The following is a 22,291-nucleotide window of genomic DNA, read 5'->3' as shown; positions in this document are numbered from 1 at the left end:
TATGGCGCGGCGGCACTGAGGGCACGGGGCGGGCGGCAGCCGGAGGGCGGGCGGCGCGGGAGGACGCGGCGGCGGTGGCTCAATGGCCCGGGCGCGCTGAAGAACGCGGCTCTCGCCTCAGCCCGGCGGCGGCGGCGGCGGCCGAACAATGAAGCTCCTGAAGCCGACCTGGGTCAACCACAATGGTGAGTGAGCGCAGGGGTTGCGGGAGGCCGAGCCCGGAGGCAGGTCCGGGCCCGGAGTCTGGTCGGAGCTGCGCGCAGGCCCTGCCCGCCTCGCTCCCGGTGCCCGGTGCCAGAGCCGCGGGGTCGGAGGGGACGGACTTTGCACTCGGCGCGGGGAGACCGGCGAGTCCGGGCACGTGCTTCGCCTGGCCGCGGCGAAGTCCGCCTCCGCCCCCAGCACTTGCGCTGAGCGCTCGGCCGCCCACCCGTGGTCTGTGGAGGCGCCGCGGCCTGGCTCCGGGGAGCGGCCCTTGGGCGTCAGCCAGCTCCTGCTGCTCGTCGGCATCGGTCGGATGTGCTCAGATGATACTGTGTGAAACCGGGGCTCAGTCCCCCTTGTGGCCTTTCAGTGGCGGGGTGAAGACCTGAAATCTCTGTCGCTGAGCGGCTGTTACTGCCCTTGCTGAGGCCTGGATCTGGTGACAGTGTCCCCAGTTGGGGGACTGTGGCTGGGGGCTGAGGTCCCCCCGTAGATGGAACCACGTTTACGCTGAGCTGGGGCATCAGGTGACTTAGGTTGGGGCCCACAGGACCCAGATGTGTTCCAGGAAGGGGGCTTCCTTAGCTCTGTGGCAGTGGCCCCAAAGCACAACCAGGGGGAACAAGATTCTTCCAGTCCTTGGTTGACAACTGACGGAGGAGCCTGTGGTAACCAACGGTTTTGTCATACTCTACCTTGTTGGTACAATTGCGGCAGGAATTGGTCTTTGCTCCCCAGGCGGGTGACGGGAGAGAGCCCCCATTCCCTTGCTGACAGCACTGAGACCCAGGGAGCGCTGCTCCAGCATAAGGCCTGTGGGCCTGATGCCAGCCTGCCTCTGACTACTACTGAGAGGCAGAGTCACCCTGATTCTGTCTCGTGCCTCATTTCTGCTGTGCAGTGAACTGGAAGGAGCTACAGTTTTCTTTTACAGCAAGTAGAGTAGATACTTTTGCCTTTTTTCATACATGTGGCGTTTAAGTTTTGAATTTGATCCCAGGTTGCTCTCTGTTACTGCAACTGAACTGAACAGCTGTCTATGTTCTTTCAGTCTGAAGTCCTCTCCCGTTCCACCTTCTTGTGTGACATCTTTCTTATTTTTTCAGAGCCCAGGTGAGGTTACCTTTTCCTTTTGTTACCATTCCTCCTGAGTTACTCCACTGGATGTGCTCTGTCTCTGTGGGTGTACTTCCCATATGTCCCCAGGGTGGGGACTGCCTCATTTTCTTCTGTATTCCCTGCCACACTCAGCAATGTCTTCCACATAAAAGGTGTATGATAAATGTTGGCTAAAATAGGTAAGAAAAATGAGGTTTCCATAATTTATGACAACACAGCTAGGTTTACTATGCATGAAAGCAAACGCTGTGAACTTTAGTTTCATTTCTCCTGTGTTGATCTCCAAGAGCGTTTCCTGATGTGCGGTGTGCTGATCTGTCACTGGAGAACTGGGCAAATGTTCAGTAATTATAAATGATGGTGCTTGTGAATCAGGAAAGGGAAAATTTCATCATGAACTAGTTTGTGTAAGTGGCGATCTGAAGGAATTTTTATTTTAAAATAAAAATTTTGCCTAGATCAGTTTGTGTGTCTGGTCAGTCCACCCTTCTGCAGTCTCTCTGTCTTTTGCCATATAATTTCTAACTTTGTGATAAGCCCCTATATAAGACACAAGTATTATGCTGTGTTAACATAAGTAAGTTAAGATGCTTAAGCGATTATCTAGGTACAAACGAGTGAGATGCCTACAACCAGGCCAGCAGCCAAATGTCCCAATCTGGCGGAGTGGGCAGAGCAGTAGGCCCGGGCCTCTGTTGCTGCCGCCTCTTTGCAGTCCTGGGATGGAACATGATGATATCTGCTCTGCCTTCTTCATAATACAATTGTGATGTTTGGTTGGGAAGGTAGACACAGAAGTGTTTCCCAGACTATAAAGTGCTTTCGAAATCTAAGAGATAATAAAAGAATTGAGCCTCTGGCTGGATTTAACTTATTTTAAACTTGTTCTTTGTTAACTTTCCTTTCTTGAAAAAAATCTCCTGAAATCAACCTTTGTCTCATCAAGTATTCAGAAGAACTGTCAGGGTAAATTACCACTATCCTACAGGACATGATTATGGTCTGGACCACTACTGAGCAGTTCTTTAAAAAGTGGTGACTAGTGGGAGCTGCAGGGGGTGGGCATTGCTGAGCCAGAAGCCGGAGTGGTAGGTAGTGACCAGTAAAATCGTGCTTGCTTTGCTTGACAAACCAGAGACCATGGTGCGTTAAAGAGTGCATCATTACACTTTCTGGCTTCCTGACAGTATTCATGTCTCTGACTTGTTATGTGGCTTACATGCTTTTTCTGAGAGTCCAAAGAGGGAAGGAGCAGAGAGCTCAGCATTTTCCCCCTGGTGGCGGGATCCGTTCAGACAGTGTGGAAAAGGCAGCCAGATAGGACAGGTTTAAGACAAAGCGAGAAGTGTATGTTGGGGTGTGTATGTACTTTCGGTCTTCATTTTCCTGGCTGATGGAAAGGACCTTTTTCTAAGGTAAGGTTTCTCAGCCTCAGCACTGTTGACATTGGGGCCATATAATTGTTGTAGGGACTGTCCTGTGTGTGGTCGGAAGTTAGCATCGCTGGCCTCCACCCATCAGATGTCAGTAGCCCTCTACCCCCTCCCACACATACCCAGTTGTGACAACCAGAAATGTCTCCTGAAATTGCCAAGGTCCCCTGGTGGCCAGAATCACCCCCAGTTTAGAATCACTGCTCTATGATGATCAGTAAGTTAACAGATCTTGACATTGTCATGTTACAGAAATCACACTGGGATCAAGGTGCTGTCATTTTTTAGCTATAAATTCTTGGGCTTGTGACTCCACTTTTGGGCCTTGGTAAAGTCGAATAAATATAAAGACCCCTATCATTACACCCTGTACCCAAATATAAAAGACTGTTTTAAATTAAGGGATATAATAAATATTTATAACTTATATAGAAGTTATGTGCCAGGCCCTATTCACACACACGTTTTACTCTGTATTCTTAGATACACCTTATATTTTTTGTTGTATTTTAGGCTTGGTGAAAAGAAGGTTCATGTCTAAGTTAGGTTATGACCATATATTGGTTAGAAAGTGAAAGCAATTGGGTTCTTGGTTGTGGAAAAACATTAATTTATGCTTGTATGTTTAGAAAATTTTATTGAGATTTATGCATGGTCTTCCCATCCCGGGCCTTTGTTCTTAAGAGTTGTTTCTGGAATTCTCACAACTGGGCTGACAGTGTTCATGCTCAGCTTCTCAGTGAAGCCCATTCTAACCAGAAGGAGCAGGACTGAAAGAATTCTCATCTGCCTTTGGCCTCTGGCTCACACTTGGATGGCAGTGTTGTAAAAAGGTGTTTGGCAAATTTTCCATAATGGGATAATTTGTCAGTTAATCACGTTGCTTTATGGTGTGTGTTCTCTCTCCTGTCCTGTGATTGCGTTATTGTTCCCCCCTACCCTGTCTTGCTCCAGGAAGGATTTTAAGACATCCTACTGAGACATATACTACATCTAGGTGAAAATAAATAAGTCAGATTGAAGGGGAAATGCGGGCAGGATGGTATGAAAATGAAGTCAGGATTGGGTGTGGAAAGGCCCTGAGCAGCTGCTGGAGGGGCACTGCAGACCTGTCTCTGAGAATTGGCTGGGAGGGATCCTAATGGTGATACTTTATGATCACGGTGGCTGTTACGGTAAACTTTGTAGTTGCTCTAGATCAGGGATTTTCAAACAGACCAATATCTGGAGACATTTTTGGTTTTTACCACTGAGGCGGGTGGGAGCTACTGGTATCTAGTGGGCAGAGGACAGGACTGCTGCTGGACACCCTACAGCATATGTCACGTACCCCACAACAAAGAATCTTCTGGCCCAAAATGTCAGTAGTGCCGAGGTTGAGAAACCTGTTCTAGATAAGAGCATCTTTATTGTTACTTGCCTTTTCATGTGTTTGTTTCATCATTCCAATTAGATTGTAAGCTTCTTGAGGAAATAAAATTTTGCCTTTTATTTCGGAGTCAGTTCTGTTCTTGAGTCTCCATGCTCTGCTGCTCACCAAATATGTGTCGTGGAAGGTTCTTTTCATCTCTTTTCCTGATCTGTTAAACAAAGCCAATAACACCTGCCTTGCGTGCTACCTGTGAAGGCTCAGGAAATGTGAGCTTTTCCACTGGTATTTCACTGATTTAGGCCTGAAGACAGTAGGTCTATTTAAGAAAATAACCAGAATACATCTCAAGAGGATTCAGAATAAAATGGGTGGGATTTTGCCTTGGATAATACACATGTAGATTTTTCACTGATTTGTGCACCAAACATTGAACCCTTCCGGAGAGAAGTTCTGTGGGGATCAGAGGTACATAAGGCTATCCCTGTGTGTGGAAAACTGAAGTCAGTGGGAGAGCGGGACCTGAGAAACCAGAGCTACACAGAGTGGGCTGCCATGGCCCCAGGGTGGGTGGCCTGGCAGAGGGTGTGCCCTTGGGCTGAGCCTTGACCACAGGGGGATTGTTATCAGGAGCAAAGGCCCAGGGAGGATTGACAGAGCATGTTAGGGCATGACTGAGCAGGTGAAGGAATAAAGCCTTGAGCACCTTGCTAGAAGTTTAGACGAGGGAGTTAGGGGAGGGGCACACTGGTTTCTGAGGAGGCTGGATGTAATTGACATCCTTCCTATATCTCCAGAAGGCCCTGGAGGACTGAAGAGGCAGTTCCCTGGGTCTTGGTGAGAGAGGATGAAGGCGACAAGGGGTCCCTGGTGGTGGGTGTAAGTAGGTGTGGCTAGGCACTGAAAGCAGGGCAGAGGCAGGTGAGTGTAGATTTGTATCACTCTGAGTTTATTTCTTTGTGTGCTAGAGAAAGAATAAGGGCTAGGAAATGGGGTTTTCTTGAACATTTGTTTTTATTTAAGAAGTGGCTGAAAAGATGTTTTCCTTTCATGAGCACAATCATACTTTTACCGCTGGGCAGCCTCTGGCTTTGGCCCCGGAGGGAACCTGTTGCCATTGCACTGATCTTGGGTTCTGTCAGTGATCAGGGAGAGGGGGCTCTGTGTGCCTTGACCCCTCCTTTCCTCAAGAGGTTGTTAGGCTATCCTTCGAGGGCTTACTTTCGGTGACCAAAAATTGGTGCAAGCATGTTTTATCATCCTGCCAAGGAAGCGAGAGCAGCACCCGGAGAGGTGAGGGGGTCATCAGCAATGTCCACATTATTAAAGAGCAGAATGGGGTGTCACAGATACTGTGGGTTCCCTGCCTCCTGTTCCTTTCCAGCAGAATCCCAATTTTTTTCAGATGTCTGCCCTCTTCTGCAGGCCAAGCTGCAAGGAGCAAGCCTTTTTTTTTTAAATTGAATTTATTGGGGTGACAATGGTTAGTAAAATTGCATACGTTTCAAGTGTATAATTCTATAATTTATCATTTATATATTACATTGTGTGTTTACTACTTGGGGTCAGTTCTCCTATCACCAGATATATTTGACCTCCTTTACCCTCTTCTACCATCCCCATTCCCCCTGCCAGGGGCAAGTCTCGATAGCCCTAAGCTGGTGTGGGGTGAGTACCAGGGATTTGTTGGGGAACAGCCATTGAATGCCATTGTAGCCAGTAAGCCTGGGAGGGGATGTGTGCGTGAGGCTTCTACGGAATTGGGAAGAAGAGATGCGTGAGAGGCCTTTCTCCTGCTGGATGTGGCAGCCAGCCTGTGACCGCGAGGACAGAGCTCACACGGAGGATGACAGGAGGGGGAGATGGAAGGATGTGGCTCCTTAAGCTGCTAAATTAATGCGCCCTGAAGCTGACCCATCGCAGGACCTGTTGTGTATAGATTACTCTTGAAGTTAGTAGATTACCCTTGAAATGCCCTGTGACTTGCAGCAGAAAGAAAACATCCCTAGCCGTGCAATTAGCAGATGGAAACTGAGTCTGAGTGCGATGAGGTGACAACCCCAGGATTATAGTGGACGTAAAGGGGATGACACCCAGACTGCAGCCAGAGCCCAGGCTTACTCTTTCTAACACACTGGGCTAATGGCCACCCCAAGCTTACCCTTTCCAATTACCAAGTTGGTCTCCATGCTGGGCACCTTTGTCCTGAAGAGCTTGAGCACCTTTTTCCTCCCTGGAAAGAGCTTTCAGAAACCAGCTTTCAGAAACCTGGTACAGCTGTACCAGGAATCCCCTTATGCTGGGATATTGTCCAATGGCTGCTGCTGTAGCACTCAGAGGGTCTTGGGGCTTCTCAGCTGGCAGATTCCCCTTGAGGTGTACTTGGCAAGCCTTCTCTGACATTTAGTTTGGTCATGGGCTATCATGGGCTATCAACAGAATGCTTTCCGGGCGGAGGAGTGAGGGGCCTGGGCTCCAGCCCTGGAGTTTGAGTCTTCCCCATGGGCCTGACTGGGCCAGCTAGGACACGTGCCTTCTTATACCAGTCACCATTGCCTGCTGGCTTATGTAGGGGAGGGGTAGATACCTGACTCAAATTGGGGTTCTGCTGGAGTCCTTCCCACTGAAAGTAAGCTCTCAAAGGGCAGAGGCTCTGTCTTTGCTCATGCGCAATTGCCAGGATCCCAGGGATTCCAGTGATGAGGGAAAGCATTCTTCCCAAGTGCTTACCCAAGAAGCCTCTTTATAGAATTGTGTCTTAGAGCTTTACATTTTAGGAAGTGGGGGAGTAGATGAAACAGAACAGATAGCAAATAGTTTAGACCATCACTGGCAAAAAGAAAACCCATTCAAAATTTGTTGCTTTTAAAAGAAATCCCTGCCTTGACATATTAACCAACGTAGGACAGGCCAGCTCACAGGGAAGCTCTCCTGGCCAGAGCTGCTGTTGTGAGGGGTAGACAGAAGAGGGAGCAGCCTCATTTGAGGGCCAGGAGTAGACTTTTGTAGGAGCAGACTCCTAGTCGGTTGCGTCCTCCAGCAGAAGGGGCCACACAGAGAGGCACTCAATAAATTCATCCATTCAGCCAGTAACGAGTGCCAGTTGTGTCCTGGGGCTCAGTGTTATGAACCAGCAGCATGCTGGGATCTGTTGAAGAGCAAGCAGCATGTGATGCATTCTAGGCAGTGAGACTGGGAGGAGTGTCTGCTGGGGCTTCTGTACAAGCAGAAAAGGAGACATGGGAGGGGAACTCACTGGAGGGACAGCAGACATCATAAACACGAGCAGTTGCCTAGAGTGCTAGACTAGTGTGTATGGGGAGGAACAGCAGGGATGGGGAGTGCTGGGGGGGGATTTTAAATAGGGTGCTCTGGGAAAGCCTGAGTGAGAAGGTAATGTGTGAGCAAAGAACTTATTATCCAAGGAAGCCTACTCTGAGCTGGAGAGTTGTGCATATAGGAGGATTATTGGGGGAGTGCTTTTGTTATCCCCACCTGCAAGGGAGTGAGGGAAGCCAGACTGGTCAGGGAGAAGTTAAGCTGTGCAAGTGCAACAAAAGCTGCAGCCAACCCTATGGGGGGCTCTCGAGCTAGGATAGCCCTTCAGAGTTGTGTTGAATTGGGGTGAGGGGCCCAGGTCTTTATGCTGCCATGTCCACAATTATTAGTCACAGGCTGTCCTGGGAAGAGGGACTGACCTTGGTCAAAACAGTTCTGAGGCAGGTCCCACTGGAGAAGGACTCAGCTGGGAGATTTCACAGGTTGCCAGCACGCCCATAGCTGGGGGAGTGTGCTTCAATCCTGGAGGGAGGGGACCTGGACAGAGTACCATGGCATCTACCTACACAGACCTGATGGAGGTGAGAAAGGCTGCCATCTGAGGGAGGAGCATTCCAGGCAGAGAGAACAGCAAGAGCTGGCCTGGCAGGTGTAAGGAGTAGCAAGGATGTCTTGTGATTGGAGTCAGCCTGGAGCAGCATGAGGGCAAGAGCACCATGAGGCGAGGCTGCAGGGAGAACGGTGGACTGATGGGGAGGGCCTGGGGGGCTGTGAGGAGGCTTTGGTTCTCAGTGTGGGGGGAGCAGAGCGATACATGGTCTGACTTGGGTGTTAGAGAGCTTCCTGCTCTGCCTGGGGACTAGGCTGGGGTGGCGCCAAGGCAGACCCGTTAGAGGTGATCCAGGCGGGAGTAACCATGTTTGTACCAGGGCGGTGATGGTGCTAGTGAGAAACAGTTGGATTCTGAGAGAGAGAGAAGTACACACACATACTTTACTTTTTAGGTACAGCTTACATAGTGAAATGCAGGCCTAAAGTTTACAATTTGATGAATTTTGACAAATATACTTCGTAACTTATTCCCCACTTAAGGTACGGAATATTTGCACCTCCTCAGAAAGTTTTGATAAGAGAATTGCCAGGGTAGAATGTGTATGTGAGATAAGGGAGGACTGAAGGGTAACTTCCATGCAAAAGGCAGAGTTGCTGTCCACTGAGCTCAGTAAGACTGAAAGGGGCAGATGAGAGCCTGGATTCAATTAGACGGGTGGGCCAAGGCAGGCCACCACACAGGACTGGCCCCCAAGCACCTGTTTGAGGACGGGCTTCTCTGCCTTCTCCCGATGAAAACACTAGAGCTCCATTCTAGAGCTATTCTGGAACAGGACAAACACCTTTATTTTTGGCTAGTGACAATTGCCATATATAGTTATACTAGGATACTTCTTATGGTGTTTGTATGGATATGGATAATGGAGCATTTTGTGATTTGATATTTTTAATTTATAAAATGTAAAATAATTTTTCTTATAAAAGTAGTACCTATTCAATTTAAGAAAAATTAGACAATGCTAACAGGAAAACACATTGTTCAAACTTGTGTTTCAGATCATTTGGAAAAAAATAGCTGGGTGACTTGGTGCTTTTTTGAAAAGCACATTTTATTTAGTGTATATACCACATTATAAAAGCATCTGAACTTTTCAAGACCTTAGCCCAATCCCTGATACCATAGCAAACCCAATGTTTTTATTGTGTAGCACATGTAACTGGAATAGCTAAGATGTTGCTGTACATTTTCCATTTACTATCTTAGTTTATTTTCGTTTTCTTTTTTTTTAAATTGATGTATTGTTGAAATACAACATTATATTAGTTTCAGGTGTATAACACAATGATTCAATATTTGTATATATTGTAAAATGATCACCACAGTGTCTAGTTAACATCCATCACCAAACATAGTTACAGAACTTTTTTTCTCACAATGAGAATGTTTAAGGTTTACTCTCTAAGCAACTTTCAAATATGCAACACAGTATTATTAACTATAGTGTTATTTCTTAACTGTGGTTATTGTTAAGCTAACAGATCCCCCCCCCCCACACACACACACGGGAATGCTGTTCTTACCTGCTCTTAATTTTCTAATGGAACTGGATGGAACAGACGATTGATTATATTTCTAGAAATCCATTTTGCAGATAACTTTTAAGGAATATTTATGTTCTTTAAAATTAGAGGAGAAGAGTATGAAGAAACAGATAGTGATTGCCTCCCAAACTTTCTTGATTATGTGTTGGCAAATGCTGCAGAAGTGATTCAGGTCTATGAATGATATACCTGTCACTTTCTTCTCTTTGAGTGTGTGTGTGGTGGGAGGGGCGTGGGGAAACAGTTGCATGATTGCTACAGCTTCCTTCCTGTGTGGTTTTGAATCTCTCAGCCAACTGACACCTATTAGATGTTGGTGTGGTATTGCTTACTTAAGGCTGGAGAAGTTTTTGTGGTTGAAAGCAGTAGAGGTAATAGCACAGATGGCTCTGTGAGGTGGTTGGTGACATCTGTGTCCTCACCTCAGGGATGCTAGTGACTGTGAAAGTATGTTTGAATTTTGGGCCTCTGCCGTGGGCTTTCTGCAGCCATTAATAACAGCAGGTATTTATTGAGTGCCTACTGTGTGCCAAGCCATAGCTGGGAATGACTCTATGACTAAAATAGACAAATATTTTGTTTCCATTCTGGTGGTCAAGGTGGACAGATATACAGTAAAGGAAATTGTATGATATGTAAGAAATTGCTAAGAAAAAATAGGTCAATATTAAAGGGACTGGTTGTGCCAGGTTGGGGAAATAATACTTTAAAGTATGATGGTTAGGGTAGGCCTCAGTGAGAGGGCGACATTGGGCAAAGACTAGAAAGAGGCAAGGAAGAAGCATGGTCTGTATACCTGGGAGAAGAGCTTCAGGCTGAGGAAAGAGCCAGTGCAGTGACTGGGTGGGAGTGCTCCTGGTGCATTCTAGGCAGAGGGAGGCCAGGGCACTGGACCAGTGCTTGCGGGGAAGGGGACCCAGAGATGAGGCCAGAAAAAGTCTTGGGTGGAGTGGCTGTTGTGCCCGGCCTGTCGGCTTCTTCTGTCCAACCCATGGTCTTCCCTGTGATGGGCTGGCAGAGCAGGCAGGGCATGAAGATCAGGAGTTCTGCTGTAGAGGAGTTAAGGATGAGATACCTGGTAGGCAGTAGGATGGAGGCGTGGCCTGCACATTCGAGTGCTCAGGTGCAAGAGAGTCTCCGGAGAGAGTGCTGGTTGTCGAGTATGCACATTACACCTGCAAAGAAAACAATTATGATGACAACCACTGGTGTTTTGCTATTTACTTTTATTACCTTTATGTTATTATATACAGATACGTACATAGTTTTTTAAAAAATAGATCGTATGTATATGTGTGTTTTTTATTGAGATAATTGTAGATTTGTATGCAGTTATATGAAATAATGAGAGCTGGAGAGATCCTTTGTACGTTTTGCCCATTTTCGCCCGGTGGTAACATTTTGCAAAACTATAATATAGGGCCGGCCCGGTGACTCAGGTAGTTAGAGCTCCATGCTCCTAACTCCGAAGGCTGCCGGATCGATTCCCACATGGGCCAGTGGGCTCTCAACCGCAAGGTTGCCAGTTCAATCCTCGAGTCCTGCAAGGGATGGTGGGCTCCGCCCCCTGCAACTAAGATTGAACACGGCACCTTGAGCTGAACTGCCGCTGAACTCCCAGATGGCTCAGTTGGTTGGAGCACGTCCTCTCAACCACAACTCCTGGTTCAACTCCCGCGAGGGATGGTGGGCTGCAACCCCTGCAACTAGAAAATGGCAACTGGACCTGAAGCTGAGCTGTGCCCTCCACAACTAAGATTGAAAAGACAACAACTTGAAGCTGAACGGCACCCTCCACAACTAAGATTGAAAGGACAACAACTTGACTTGGAAAAAAATCCTGGAAGTACACACTGTTCCCTAATAAAGTCCTGTTCCCCTCCCCAATAAAATCTTTAAATAAAAAAAAAAAAAAGAAGCTTGCCTCATGTTAATCCCCTTCAGACCCTTTAAAAAAAAACGAACTATAATATCACATTGACATTGACACAATTCACATATCTTACACAGATTTCCCCACTTTTATTTGTCCTCATTTGTGTGTGGAAGGTATTTCTATGCAGTTTTCTACCCGTGTAAGTTTGTGTACCCACCACCGCAGTCAAGGCACTGAGCAGTTCCAACACCTGTTATAACCACACCCACCTCCCTTTCATGCCCTCTGCCTTACAGATATATTTTTAATTTGGTTTGGTTTGGTTTTGATTAGCATTTTTTGCAGTTGTAAAGTACACAATACATAAAATTTACCAACTTAACCATTTTTCAAGTGTATAATTCAGTACTACGTATATTCACGTTGTTGTGCAACATGTCTCTAGAACTTTTTCATCTTGCAAAACTGAAACTATAACCATTAAGCAACAACTCCCCATATCCCCATTCCCCCGACCGCTGGCGACCACCATTCTACTTTCTGCCTGTATGAATTTTACTGCTCTAGGGACCTTATATAAGTGGAATCATACAGTATTTTGTGCTTTGGTGACTGGCTTGGCATAAAATCTGGTTCACCCATATTAGGGCATGTGTCAGAATTTATTTTCCTTTTTAAGGTTGAATAATATTACATTGCATAGATATAACACAGCTTGCTCATCCATTCATCCATCAGTGGACACTTGGGTTGCTTCCAACACTTAGTTATTGATAATAATGTTGCTATGAACATGCGTGTACAAATATCTCTTCGAGACCCTGCTTTCAATTCTTTCTGGATATATACCCAGAAGTAGAATTGCTGGATAATTGTATTCTTAATTTTTTGAGGACCCACCATACTGTTTTCTGTAGTGGCTGCACCATTTAACATGCCCACTAGCAATGGACAAGAATTCCAATTTCTCTACATCCCAACCAGTACTTGTTTTTTGTTTGTTTGTTTGTTTTGTTTTGTTTTGTTTTGTTTTGATAGTACCCATCCTAATGGGTGTGAGGTGGTATCTCATTCCGGTTTTGATTTGCGTTTCCTTGATAGTTAATGATGTTGAGCATCTTTTCATATGTTGTTGGCCATTTATATCTTCTTTAGAGAAATGTCTATTCAAATCCTTGGCTCATTTTTTAATTGGATTTTTTGAGTTTTAGGAGTTCTGTATATATTGTCGACATATTAATCTATTATCAGATAATGTGATTTGCAAATATTTTCTCCCATTCTGTGGATTGCCTTTTCTGTTTTAGTATCCTTCACTGGACAAAAGTTTTTAATTTTTAAGAAGTCTAGTTTGTCCATTGTTTTCTCTTAAAGCCTGTGCTTTTTTTTTTTTTTTTATCATATCCAAAGAATCATTGCCTAATCCAGTGTCGTGAAGCTTTTCCTGTGTTTTCTTCTAAGAGTTTTGTAGTGTTAGGTTTTTCATTTGGGTCTTTGATCCATTTTGAGTTAATTTTTGTACATGGTGTTAGGTAAGGATCCCTCTCTATTTGTTTGCAAGTGGATATTGTTTTCCCAGCACCATTTGTTGAAGAAACAGTCCCTTTCCCATTGAATGTTCTTGTTACCCTTGTCGATAGTCACTTGATCACATATGCAAGGGTTTATTTCTGGGCCCTGTATTCTTTTGAATTGGTCTGCATGTCTGTCTTCATGATAGCAGCACACTGTTTTTTGTATGTGTGCTGCCGAAGTGAGCACAGTAACACACTTGATTACCGTAGCTTTGTAGGAAATTTTGAAATCAGGAAGTGTGAGGCTCCTAATTTTGTTATTTTTCAATATTATTTTGGCTATTTAGGGTCCCTTTGGATTCCATATGAATTTTAGGGTGGGTTTTTCTATTTCTGCAATAAATAGCATTGCAATTTTGATAGGGATTGTATTAAATTTGTAGAGCTTTGGATATTAGTAACATCATAACTATATTAAGTGTTGCAATTCATGAACACAGGATCTCTCCACTTATTCGTGTCTTTAATTTATTTCAGCAGTGTTTTCAGTTTTCAGTGTAGAAGTCTTTGGCCTCCTTGGTTCAGTTTATTTCTAAGTAATTTTTCTTTTTAGTTCTATTTTAAATGGAATTGTTTTCTGAAATTTTTGGATTATTCGCTGTTAACATAGAAAAGCAGTTGATGTTTGTTGCTTATCTATCCTTCAACTTTACTAAATTTGTTTATTCTGTGGGATTTTTAGGGTTTTCTACATAAAAGATCATGTCTTTTGGACCACTTTATACTTTAACATTGTTTTATGCCTTTTTTTTCCACTTAATAAATATTTCAAACATTTTCCCATGTTTCATTTTTAATTACAAATTTACCAGAATTTTGTCAATACCAGGTATTATTGGGCTGCCCAGAAGAAATGTCCCAGGAGCAACATGCAGTGGCGAAGGCCTCAACTTCCCCAAGCTTCTGTTCCAGCGGGATGTGCTCACTGATGTTCGAGTCAGATCTGCCCAGTGAGCTATTGAGTGTAAAGGCCCAAACCAAAGTCCTCAGGCCATTGAGAGGGCCGGCTACTCTTGCTTGTACCCTCCCTGCTTCTCTCTGGCCTGCGCTCTCTGCTCCCAGTTTAAATTCCACATTTGGACCTCCGGGAGTCTTTCCCTGATGTGAGGGAGGAGGATTCTGCCTGACCACTCCCAATCAAAACCCAGCTTCCATAACTTACTCTATTCCTGCCAGATGGAGAGCATTCGTGCTGTAGTCAGACCAGCAAGCCCCTAACAGGAGACAGTGGCCAGCTATTGTGGCTCTGTGGAGAGAAGTGACAGATGTAGAGAGAGTGACAGTGGGGTACTATGTGTAGACTAAGGACGGGTCCAGGAAGGTGACCTGGAGGTAGAGCCTTGAGAATGGGCTGTGGTGGGTGTGCAGGGATAGTGTGCTGGCCTTGCAGAGGATATGACATTGCTTGGTGACTCTAGGGGACAGGGAGTGTCAGTTTATCTTTTGTCTGTGTCTCTATACAAAGAAAGGCCACACGCTGGAGGCTGTTGGGAGCTCCTCTTTGTCATTATGCTGTGCCACAGGAAAAGTTCTGTAATTAGCCAAGCCATAAGACCTTTTTCCTCAGCTCCATCTCAGAGAGCCCTTTAGAAAAAGAGGTCTGTTCCCAGTGAGGGCATGTGAGCCACTGTTCTCCTTGGGACTGAAAGGTCGAGTGCTGTAAGGAGGTAGGGCCCAGCCACCGTGCTGGTGGCTTTGTGTGGGTCCACCACCAGATGTCGTCTAATCTATGGCACATCACTGTGACAGTTACACGGTGGCAGTTACACTTGTCACATCTTTTACCAAGGTGTATCCTGATCTCAGAAATGTTCACGTGTGAAATGGATCCATCTTAGAAGCTGTGTGACACAGCGTCTTAGTCTGTCTCGTAAGGTGCTCAGCGAGGCGAATGTATCCTCCCGTTTTACAGATTAGGAAACGGGGGTTGAGAGAGATTCAGTAATTTACTCAAGGCTGTGTAGCTGGTGAGCAGCAGGGCTGAGGATTCAACAACCAAGCAGCGTTTAATGCTAAAACCCAGGCCTGTTCCGACCCTCATCTCTGCCTTCCCCTGGAGCCTGGAGGCCCCCTTCAGCTTAACGATTCCCTTCCAGTCTTAGCAGCTAGAGCCCATGCTCCACAGCGCTGTGTAGAGTCACAACGGGAATCTGGCCTTGGCATGGCCCTGCTTTGGAGGTAGCTGAAGGGGAAGGGCTGCACTGCCTAGTGGTGCCTTGCGCGGCCCTGCCCATTTCTTAAGCCTTCCCTCGCCCCACTCTCTACCTTCGCCCTACCCTACAGCAGCATTCTGGGCTTATTCTTGAGTCCATGTCTTGTCCCCTCTGCCTGAAATTCTCCTCCCCCACCTTTCTGGCTGACTTCTCCTCTGCAGGAAGCTGCAGGCTGCGTTAGGTGGTTTTCTACCTGTGCAGATAACCTTCCCCACACACCAGTGAGGTTCATATGCCTGTCTGCATTCTGGAGCTTCCTGAGGGCAGGGCTGAGCCTTCTAGCTTTACTTTCTCACTGCTTAGCCCAATAGCAGGCTCCCAGGAGACATCCACAAAGGTGGATGAATGAGAAAATGTCCCATGGCTGCTGTGGGTGGGTGTGGTGGCAAAGACTTGGGCTTCAGTTGGTACCTGTGCAGTTGAGCCCCTCTGCCCTGCCTGGCGTGGCTGTGTGTGCTCTTGGGGAGTCAGGCTGGCCTGTGACTTGCAGGTAAGTGATTTTGACGTGCTTCTCGAGGGGACATGTAATACAATGTCTCACAGACTTACGGAACCGAAATGAAACGCACTCCGAGGGCTGGGTGAATACTCCTTCTTCATGGCCTTTTCAAGACTGATGCTGAGTCAGCTAGAACGTTTTGGGTTAAAATGACAAATGCCCAGCTCAGGTTGGTTTAAGCAGAAGAGTGAATGAATTGGCATTTTGGGTTATCTCTTATAACAAGCTACGCCAAAACTTGCTGGCTTAAAACAACAACTGTTTTATTATTTGTTTGTGATTCTGCTACTTGGCAGGGCTCAGTGGGGACCGCTCATCTCATTTCCACACGGAATCTGCTGGGATGGCTTGAGCAGCTTGGGGCTAGAACAGCTTACCTTGGGTCCTTGTCAGGGCCTTGATTCTCACTGTTATCCCGGTATTTTGATCCTTTCCAGGGGGCCAGCTTGGGCGTCCTTGCAGCATGGTGGTCACAGGGTAGTTGGACTTGTTACATGGCAACTGGCTTTCTCCAGAGGCCCATGTTGAACTGCTGGACCTTTTTCAGGCTTCAGTCTGAAACTGGAGCAGTATCGCTCCTGTCACATTGCGTTAGAACGGGTCGCAGGGCCAGCCCAAATTCAAGAGGAGGGAAGCACACGGGAGGCCCGTGGGACTGAGGTGCTCAGGGCCGTGCTCAGCATAGCAAGTCCCAGGGCCAAACCAGGTCAGCAGGACGCAGCGCACATGTGCGCACTTGCACCCTCTCTGGCTCTTGCTCCCTTACGTGCCTTCCACCTGTGGGCTTTGCGTCAATTCTCTCCGGGCAGTGTCATCCTGACCCTCAGAGCAGCTGCAGGCACACCCCTCCCAGCTTAGCCTGGAGGGGCAACTCACCACAGTATTTAACGCGTAGGGCTCTGGAGCCAGGTACCTGGACTCTACCAGGCAGCAGTGTGGCCTCTGGCAACTTTTCCTAAATTCTCTGTGTGCCTCAGTTTCCTCTTTGTGGTAAAATGAGGCTGTCGAAGTACTCATCTCGGGGCCATGTGAGGTTTAGAGAATACCCAGGCTGTGCTGCCTGCAGGGTTTGAGAGCCATGGCAGATGCTGGGGAGGAGAAGTCGGCCTGGGAAAGCAGGGCTCCATAGGACGTACCCCAGCATGGCTCCGGCTCTCCTGGAGGGAGCGGCTGGCTAGCACTTGGGGCTGGCCTGCTGAGCTTGCCCTGGAGGCCCCACGTGGAGATGACAGCCTTGATGGGGCCATGGCTCCCCCACCGCTGTCCTCATCATACAGGAGATATCTACTCGTCTGAATTTCGCAATATTCCTGATGTGCTAACTGGTCACTGTCCTGTGCTGTCTGGCAGGACTCCAAGCGTCGGCCTTAGCACTAAGTGCCATGGTCTCACCATTTCTGACAGCCAATGGAGCAGTGGCATTTGCACAGCTGGAGGCTGGGCCCACAGCCCCAGTGGTCCTTTCTTGTTTCTCGAGGCTTTCCTGTGAGGCACTTCTCACGGCCAGATGGGCAAGAAACCCACCTTTTCGCAACTGCTCCCTCCCAGGCCCTCAGCCTGTGGGAAAGGGTGGCACATTCAGCAGTAGCATGTGGGACTCTAGCCTGTCACACATGGCAGCCACCAGGCCCAGGGAGGATTGGGCGTCCATCATAGACCCAAGTGCACAGGCAGGGCAGCACCAGTTTGAGTACTTCCAGCCCTTCTCACCTGTGTTCTCAGCACCTGCCTTCCTGTAGCCCACTCAGTGTAGTTTTCTGGATTCCTCTTGAAGGTTAAGATGACAGTGACTAGGGTCTGCCCTGTCCGAGCCATTGGAGAAGAAGACCTTGCGGGCTTTCTCCTCAGGCCTCTGAGTCCGGTTCCGTGCTGGCTCTGGCTCCTTCAGAGCTCTGTGGAGTGCCGAGCTGTGTCGAGGCTTCTCTTACAGCCCCTGGAATGAAAGCTCTGAGCAGACCAGAACTTCCTGGCGTCTGGGACAGCTTTGAGCACCCTACAGGGCTCCAGGAAGGCAGTCAACAGCTCCTTGACTGAACTTGACCTGTCACATAGAACTCTGTCTCCTGGGTGTGGGCCTGAGGTGACTGGGGTGCAGATACCCGGCTGGAGCTGCCAGCATGATGGTGGTCTGCTGTGGTGGCCTTTGTTGTTCTGGAATTCAGCCAGTACTGGAGATGAAATAACCTGTGGTGTGAGTTCCATACTTTCCAAGGTTTCTATTTGCTCCCTGAGACATTTGTTCACATTTGGATACCTGCTCACTAGGGGCCTTGCACAGCTGTTCCCCCCATTACCATGTAATGGACAATAAGGGGGGCCATGTTTCCCCTTGTCTTGTGGCAGCTCATGCTTCATTTGACTGTAAGGCTGTGGCTCTCCAGAAGAAGGTGAGGGGAGCTGGGTGTCACCTGAGGCCCATTCTGGCCATTGCCTTTTGGGTACCAGCTTTTGATTTTCCACACTTGGATAGGAGCCCTGGCAGGACTTTCAGCTCTTAGGCAGCCACTGCCCCTCCCACCCCCCACCTTGCCTTGCCCGCACTTGCTGCCATATGATTCTAGAGCTTGTAAGTCTCGTATCTGTGCCACCTCTCCTTGGGTGACAGAGACAGAACATCCTTGACTAAGAGACTACTTGGCAACAGCCCCTTGTCTGTATCAGCAATTGCTGATGCTCAGTTCATTGTCATGCATCTAATTTGTCACTGAACAAGTCTTACTGAGCTGCCATTCACCAGGCCCATGTTAGAAGCTGAGGATGGGAGAAACTCGAGAGCAGTTGACGTGAGCTGGACAAGTGCCCCTGGCACAGGCCCCAGGATTGCTTCCACAGGGCGCTGGATTTTGAGTGCTTATGGTGCCTGTGCCAGTCTGGTCCACCCTGCTAGCCATCCAGCTTCGTGGGCTCCTGGTGTGGGCTGGGGCCTCTACTAGGCCCTGTGGGGACGCCAAGAGCTAGTAGCCACAGCCTTTTCCCCTGGAGGGACCGAATATCCAGTGGAACATCGGGCACATATGGAGGAGGAGGGTCCGCAAAAGGAAATGTCGAAAAGGCTGATTCTCGCTGGACTTTGATGTAGGACAAACATGTGGGGGACTTCTGGAAGCAAAGGTGTGATGAGGGAAGCAGTGTGTTGCAGCCAGCCACTGGCCCTACCCATCTCCCCGAGAGCCAGGAAGAAAAGCCAGGGCATGTTCCTCATAGCCAGGCTGCCGGCCAAGTGTGGGTCCGTGGGGTGGGGAGGTGGCTGGAGCTGCAAGCCCTGGACTCAGAGCTGTTGCCATGAAGAGCTCACAGCCCTCACAAACATGCATCCCCAGGAGGTGCTGGACTCTTGTCCAGGGGACTGCTCTGTGAATACCCAGGTGGTTTGTGGGCTCAGTCATTTTAGTGACGGAATGCTTTGTCCCATTTTTAGACTTTTCAGTTATTTAATGTCGCTTGGAGAGTCTTCCAACAGTTTAAACTTTAAACGTTAGATCACTCCACCCTTACTCACAGGTAATTTATTGGTAGCGTATTATTTTTTCCTAGGATCAGTGATTAGGGATGTCACTTGAATAACCAGTATTTTAAGTTTAAGTCTGTTGTTCTTCTTCAGTGAATAAAAGCCAAGGCAGATGTTGTGTGTTTTCTTTCCTTGTTTCCAGGCAAGCCGATTTTTTCAGTTGATATTCACCCTGACGGGACCAAGTTCGCAACTGGAGGACAAGGTATGTTCATTGGGTACCAGAAGGAATGCTCACAGCCCTGTCACCTTGCTCGGCTTCTCCTGCTTGTGCATTGAGCTGTAGAGAGAATACTTGCTCTTTTTCAGTATGGATGCAACTCAGTTTAAGTCTGAACAGGCCATATTAAAATCCCTTTTTGTCTCTCGTATACATGTGTTACTAGCAGGTTTACCATTTTAAGTCCAGTTTTTGGGTTAATATTAAAATCAATTTGCATACCCAAGCTCAAGCTTATTGAGCACGGAGAGTGGCAGGCGGTCCCCTGGACAAAGGCAGCATTTTCTCAACTGAAAGAGGGAAGGAGATGGTTAACCTATGGAGTCAGTCATGTAGTTATTAGACCCATTTTTCTGGGCTCAAAGGAATTCACCTGGGTTAGAGGGCAAGTACAGATCTGTGCACCATTTGAAAATACGGTCCGCAGTATTGTCAGTGTGCTTCATCCAGTGTCTGCTGCAATATTGTAGCCACACAACTCGGGAAAGACAAAGAAAGTCATTTTTTGAGGCCAGACACCAAGATATAAATATTGTCACACAAAGTAGCACTCCCGCAGAGCCCAGTTCCCTGCAGTGTCACGCCAGAGCAGGGTCTCTCTCTGGCTGAGGCCTCCCTGGACAGCACCTGGAGGTCCCTCTGTGAGTTCTGGGTTCTCAGGCCAGGTGCTGCAGGGCGGGTTGTCTGCAGACATCCTGTGCAAGTGCATGCTGGGAAGCCTTGATATCCTTCTGGCATGCTTCCGGCTGCACCAGAGAGCTGCCCACAGGCATCAACTAGGACTGGACTCAACTGGGGGACAGGGTTTTCTCCTCCTCCACAAGAAGGGGCACAAATTCCTGACCTACTTGGCGTAGGAAGCTCTACGTAAGAGAGCTGATTAGGAAATATTTTTACATGCTGGCCAAGAGGCCATTGCAAGCATACCTTACAGTAATTGTGACATGACCATTTCCAGGCATTTATTGGTTTTTGCCCCTCTATAACAGAAAGTTAAATGAGGGGCTGGACTTTGGTTAGTTATCAGTAATGGAAATCTTAGAAAGAGAAATCATTACTAAAGTGCCTACATATATATATTTTTTTTAGCCCAGTGTTACATCAACTTATGATCACAAAACCCTAAATGCCCTCTTTCGGTTGATGTCCCATCTGTAGATGATGGCAAAGGGCATGGTAATAAGCCCTTTTTCCTGTGTTCAAGGCACATTTCAGACTTGGGTCTCAAAGCATCCCATCAGTAGTGGATTCCAGGCAGCACCTAGAAAGGGGAGGGAAGTCCCGCCAGGGACTGTGCTATACTTCTTGGTTGCTAGTGTGCCCGTGCACAGACCTGAAGGGGTGCTGGGACGTGGGCTTTTCCAGCCTCTTCATTTATGAATGAGGAGTCTGGATCACGTGCAGGAATGAGGAACTTTTGGGGGCCCCTGGTGGATCTGTATTAGAGGCCAGACCAGAGTGTGGCCCCCTCCTGATCCTAGTCCAGAGTTTTTTTCATAAAGGCAGGTTGGTCTCAGCATACTACTAAGTCCACGCTCGTTTTGCTCCCTATCAGTACTTGTTTTTCTCCGTCTTCTCTGTAACTTACATTAATAATTCAAATTCAGTCTCTTCTGATCTAGTCAGTTATGGTTTATGAAAGTTAAACTTATGGTTTATAAGGGCTGTGTCTCATATTTAACAATCTACTCCTTGCACATTGAGTTATTTCTGCTCCTTCCTTCCAGGACAGGATTCTGGGAAGGTTGTGATCTGGAATATGTCTCCAGTCCTCCAGGAGGATGACGAGAAGGATGAAAATATTCCCAAGATGCTTTGCCAGATGGACAATCACTTAGGTATTACAGAGTGGCCCTTTGCAGGCTTTGCGTGTTGGCAGAGTGCCCAAGGTTAGCACATGTGTTTGTAATTAGAAAGATAAGGCCCCGTGCGGCGGTAACTCCCCTCGGCCTGCTGTCTGAAGGCACAGATGTTGGCTGCACACCTGGGTGAGTTATTCGGCAGAAGACTCGGCCCGCCCACAGAACCATCTTTGGACAGTCTGCAGGTACCTCTGGTGATTTCCTGCTCATGAGTCGTTACTGCCTGATTCCATGGGGCTTTGGGGCCAGCGACCTGGAAACAGTAGAGTTCTGGGGAAGGGTGTATAAAAGACAACTCACCAAATGTCTCAGATTGCCACTGTGTCACTTGGAGGCCCTCTGCCAGGACCCTTTTGGCCACTGGACAGTGTTATGGTTTACTTTCCTGCGTTAGTGCCTCAGTTTCCCCGCCCTGAGCATCAGGGTGACTGTACGGGCTCTGGTTTCCAACCCAGCTGCCTCTTCTGAGATGCTCCATTAACAGTTATGCCCCCTTCCTTTGCTCTGTGTGTTCTTGCACCCCCGACATGCCTTTCAGCATCCTCCAGCCTGGAGCACAAGTCACTCACAGGCCGTACATGGGCCACAACTTGGACAGTATCCCTCATTGCAGGGCTCCCAACGGCTGAACTGTATGTTCTCAGAGGCTCCAGCCCATCGGGGGCCGGGTGGGGGGATTTCTTTTGGTCTCAGTTTATGAATGCAGGATCGATCAACCTGCAATACTGATAAGTCTGGAAAATCTGCATTTAAAAGGGCTGACAGGTGGGGTGAAGTAAGAGTCTTATGCTCTACCAAGCTGCTCCCCTGAAAGTTCTGGAAAAGGCATCTCGGCCTTTTTAGCACATGTCTTCATTTCAAGAATTATCCCTACTCAGAAATGCATCTCATCGTTAGATAGCCCGTTTGAAATAATGAGATTTAGGTATTTATCAGTTTTCATGGAAATAAGCCTCCTCCTACTGATATTTCATCCAGCAC

General features: G+C 47.6%; 1 protein-coding gene across 5 annotated transcripts in view; it reads left to right on the top strand.

The window, feature by feature from the left end:
- The first annotated feature begins 23 nt into the window (after window positions 1-23).
- The window catches only part of HIRA (histone cell cycle regulator), an 84,290-nt gene continuing 62,022 nt past the window's right edge, over window positions 24-22,291 (top strand). For 2 of the 5 annotated variants that reach the window (XM_081037871.1, XM_081037873.1), the window contains exons 1-3: window positions 24-185; window positions 19,371-19,433; window positions 21,176-21,286. In XM_081037871.1, the coding sequence (XP_080893997.1) occupies window positions 149-185; window positions 19,371-19,433; window positions 21,176-21,286 (211 nt within the window). In that variant the 5' untranslated portion in view covers window positions 24-148. Of the gene's footprint in view, window positions 186-19,370; window positions 19,434-21,175; window positions 21,287-21,349; window positions 21,496-22,291 lie in introns of those variants that run through there. The other 3 variants (XM_081037872.1, XM_081037874.1, XM_081037875.1) reach the window with 2 other exon arrangements.

The sequence above is a fragment of the Rhinolophus hipposideros genome (genome assembly GCF_964194185.1).
Source record: "Rhinolophus hipposideros genome assembly, chromosome: 24".
NCBI lineage: Eukaryota > Metazoa > Chordata > Mammalia > Chiroptera > Rhinolophidae > Rhinolophus > Rhinolophus hipposideros.
The sequence above is the reverse complement of the archived record's forward strand: the minus strand, read 5'-3'. Positions and strand labels throughout refer to the sequence as shown.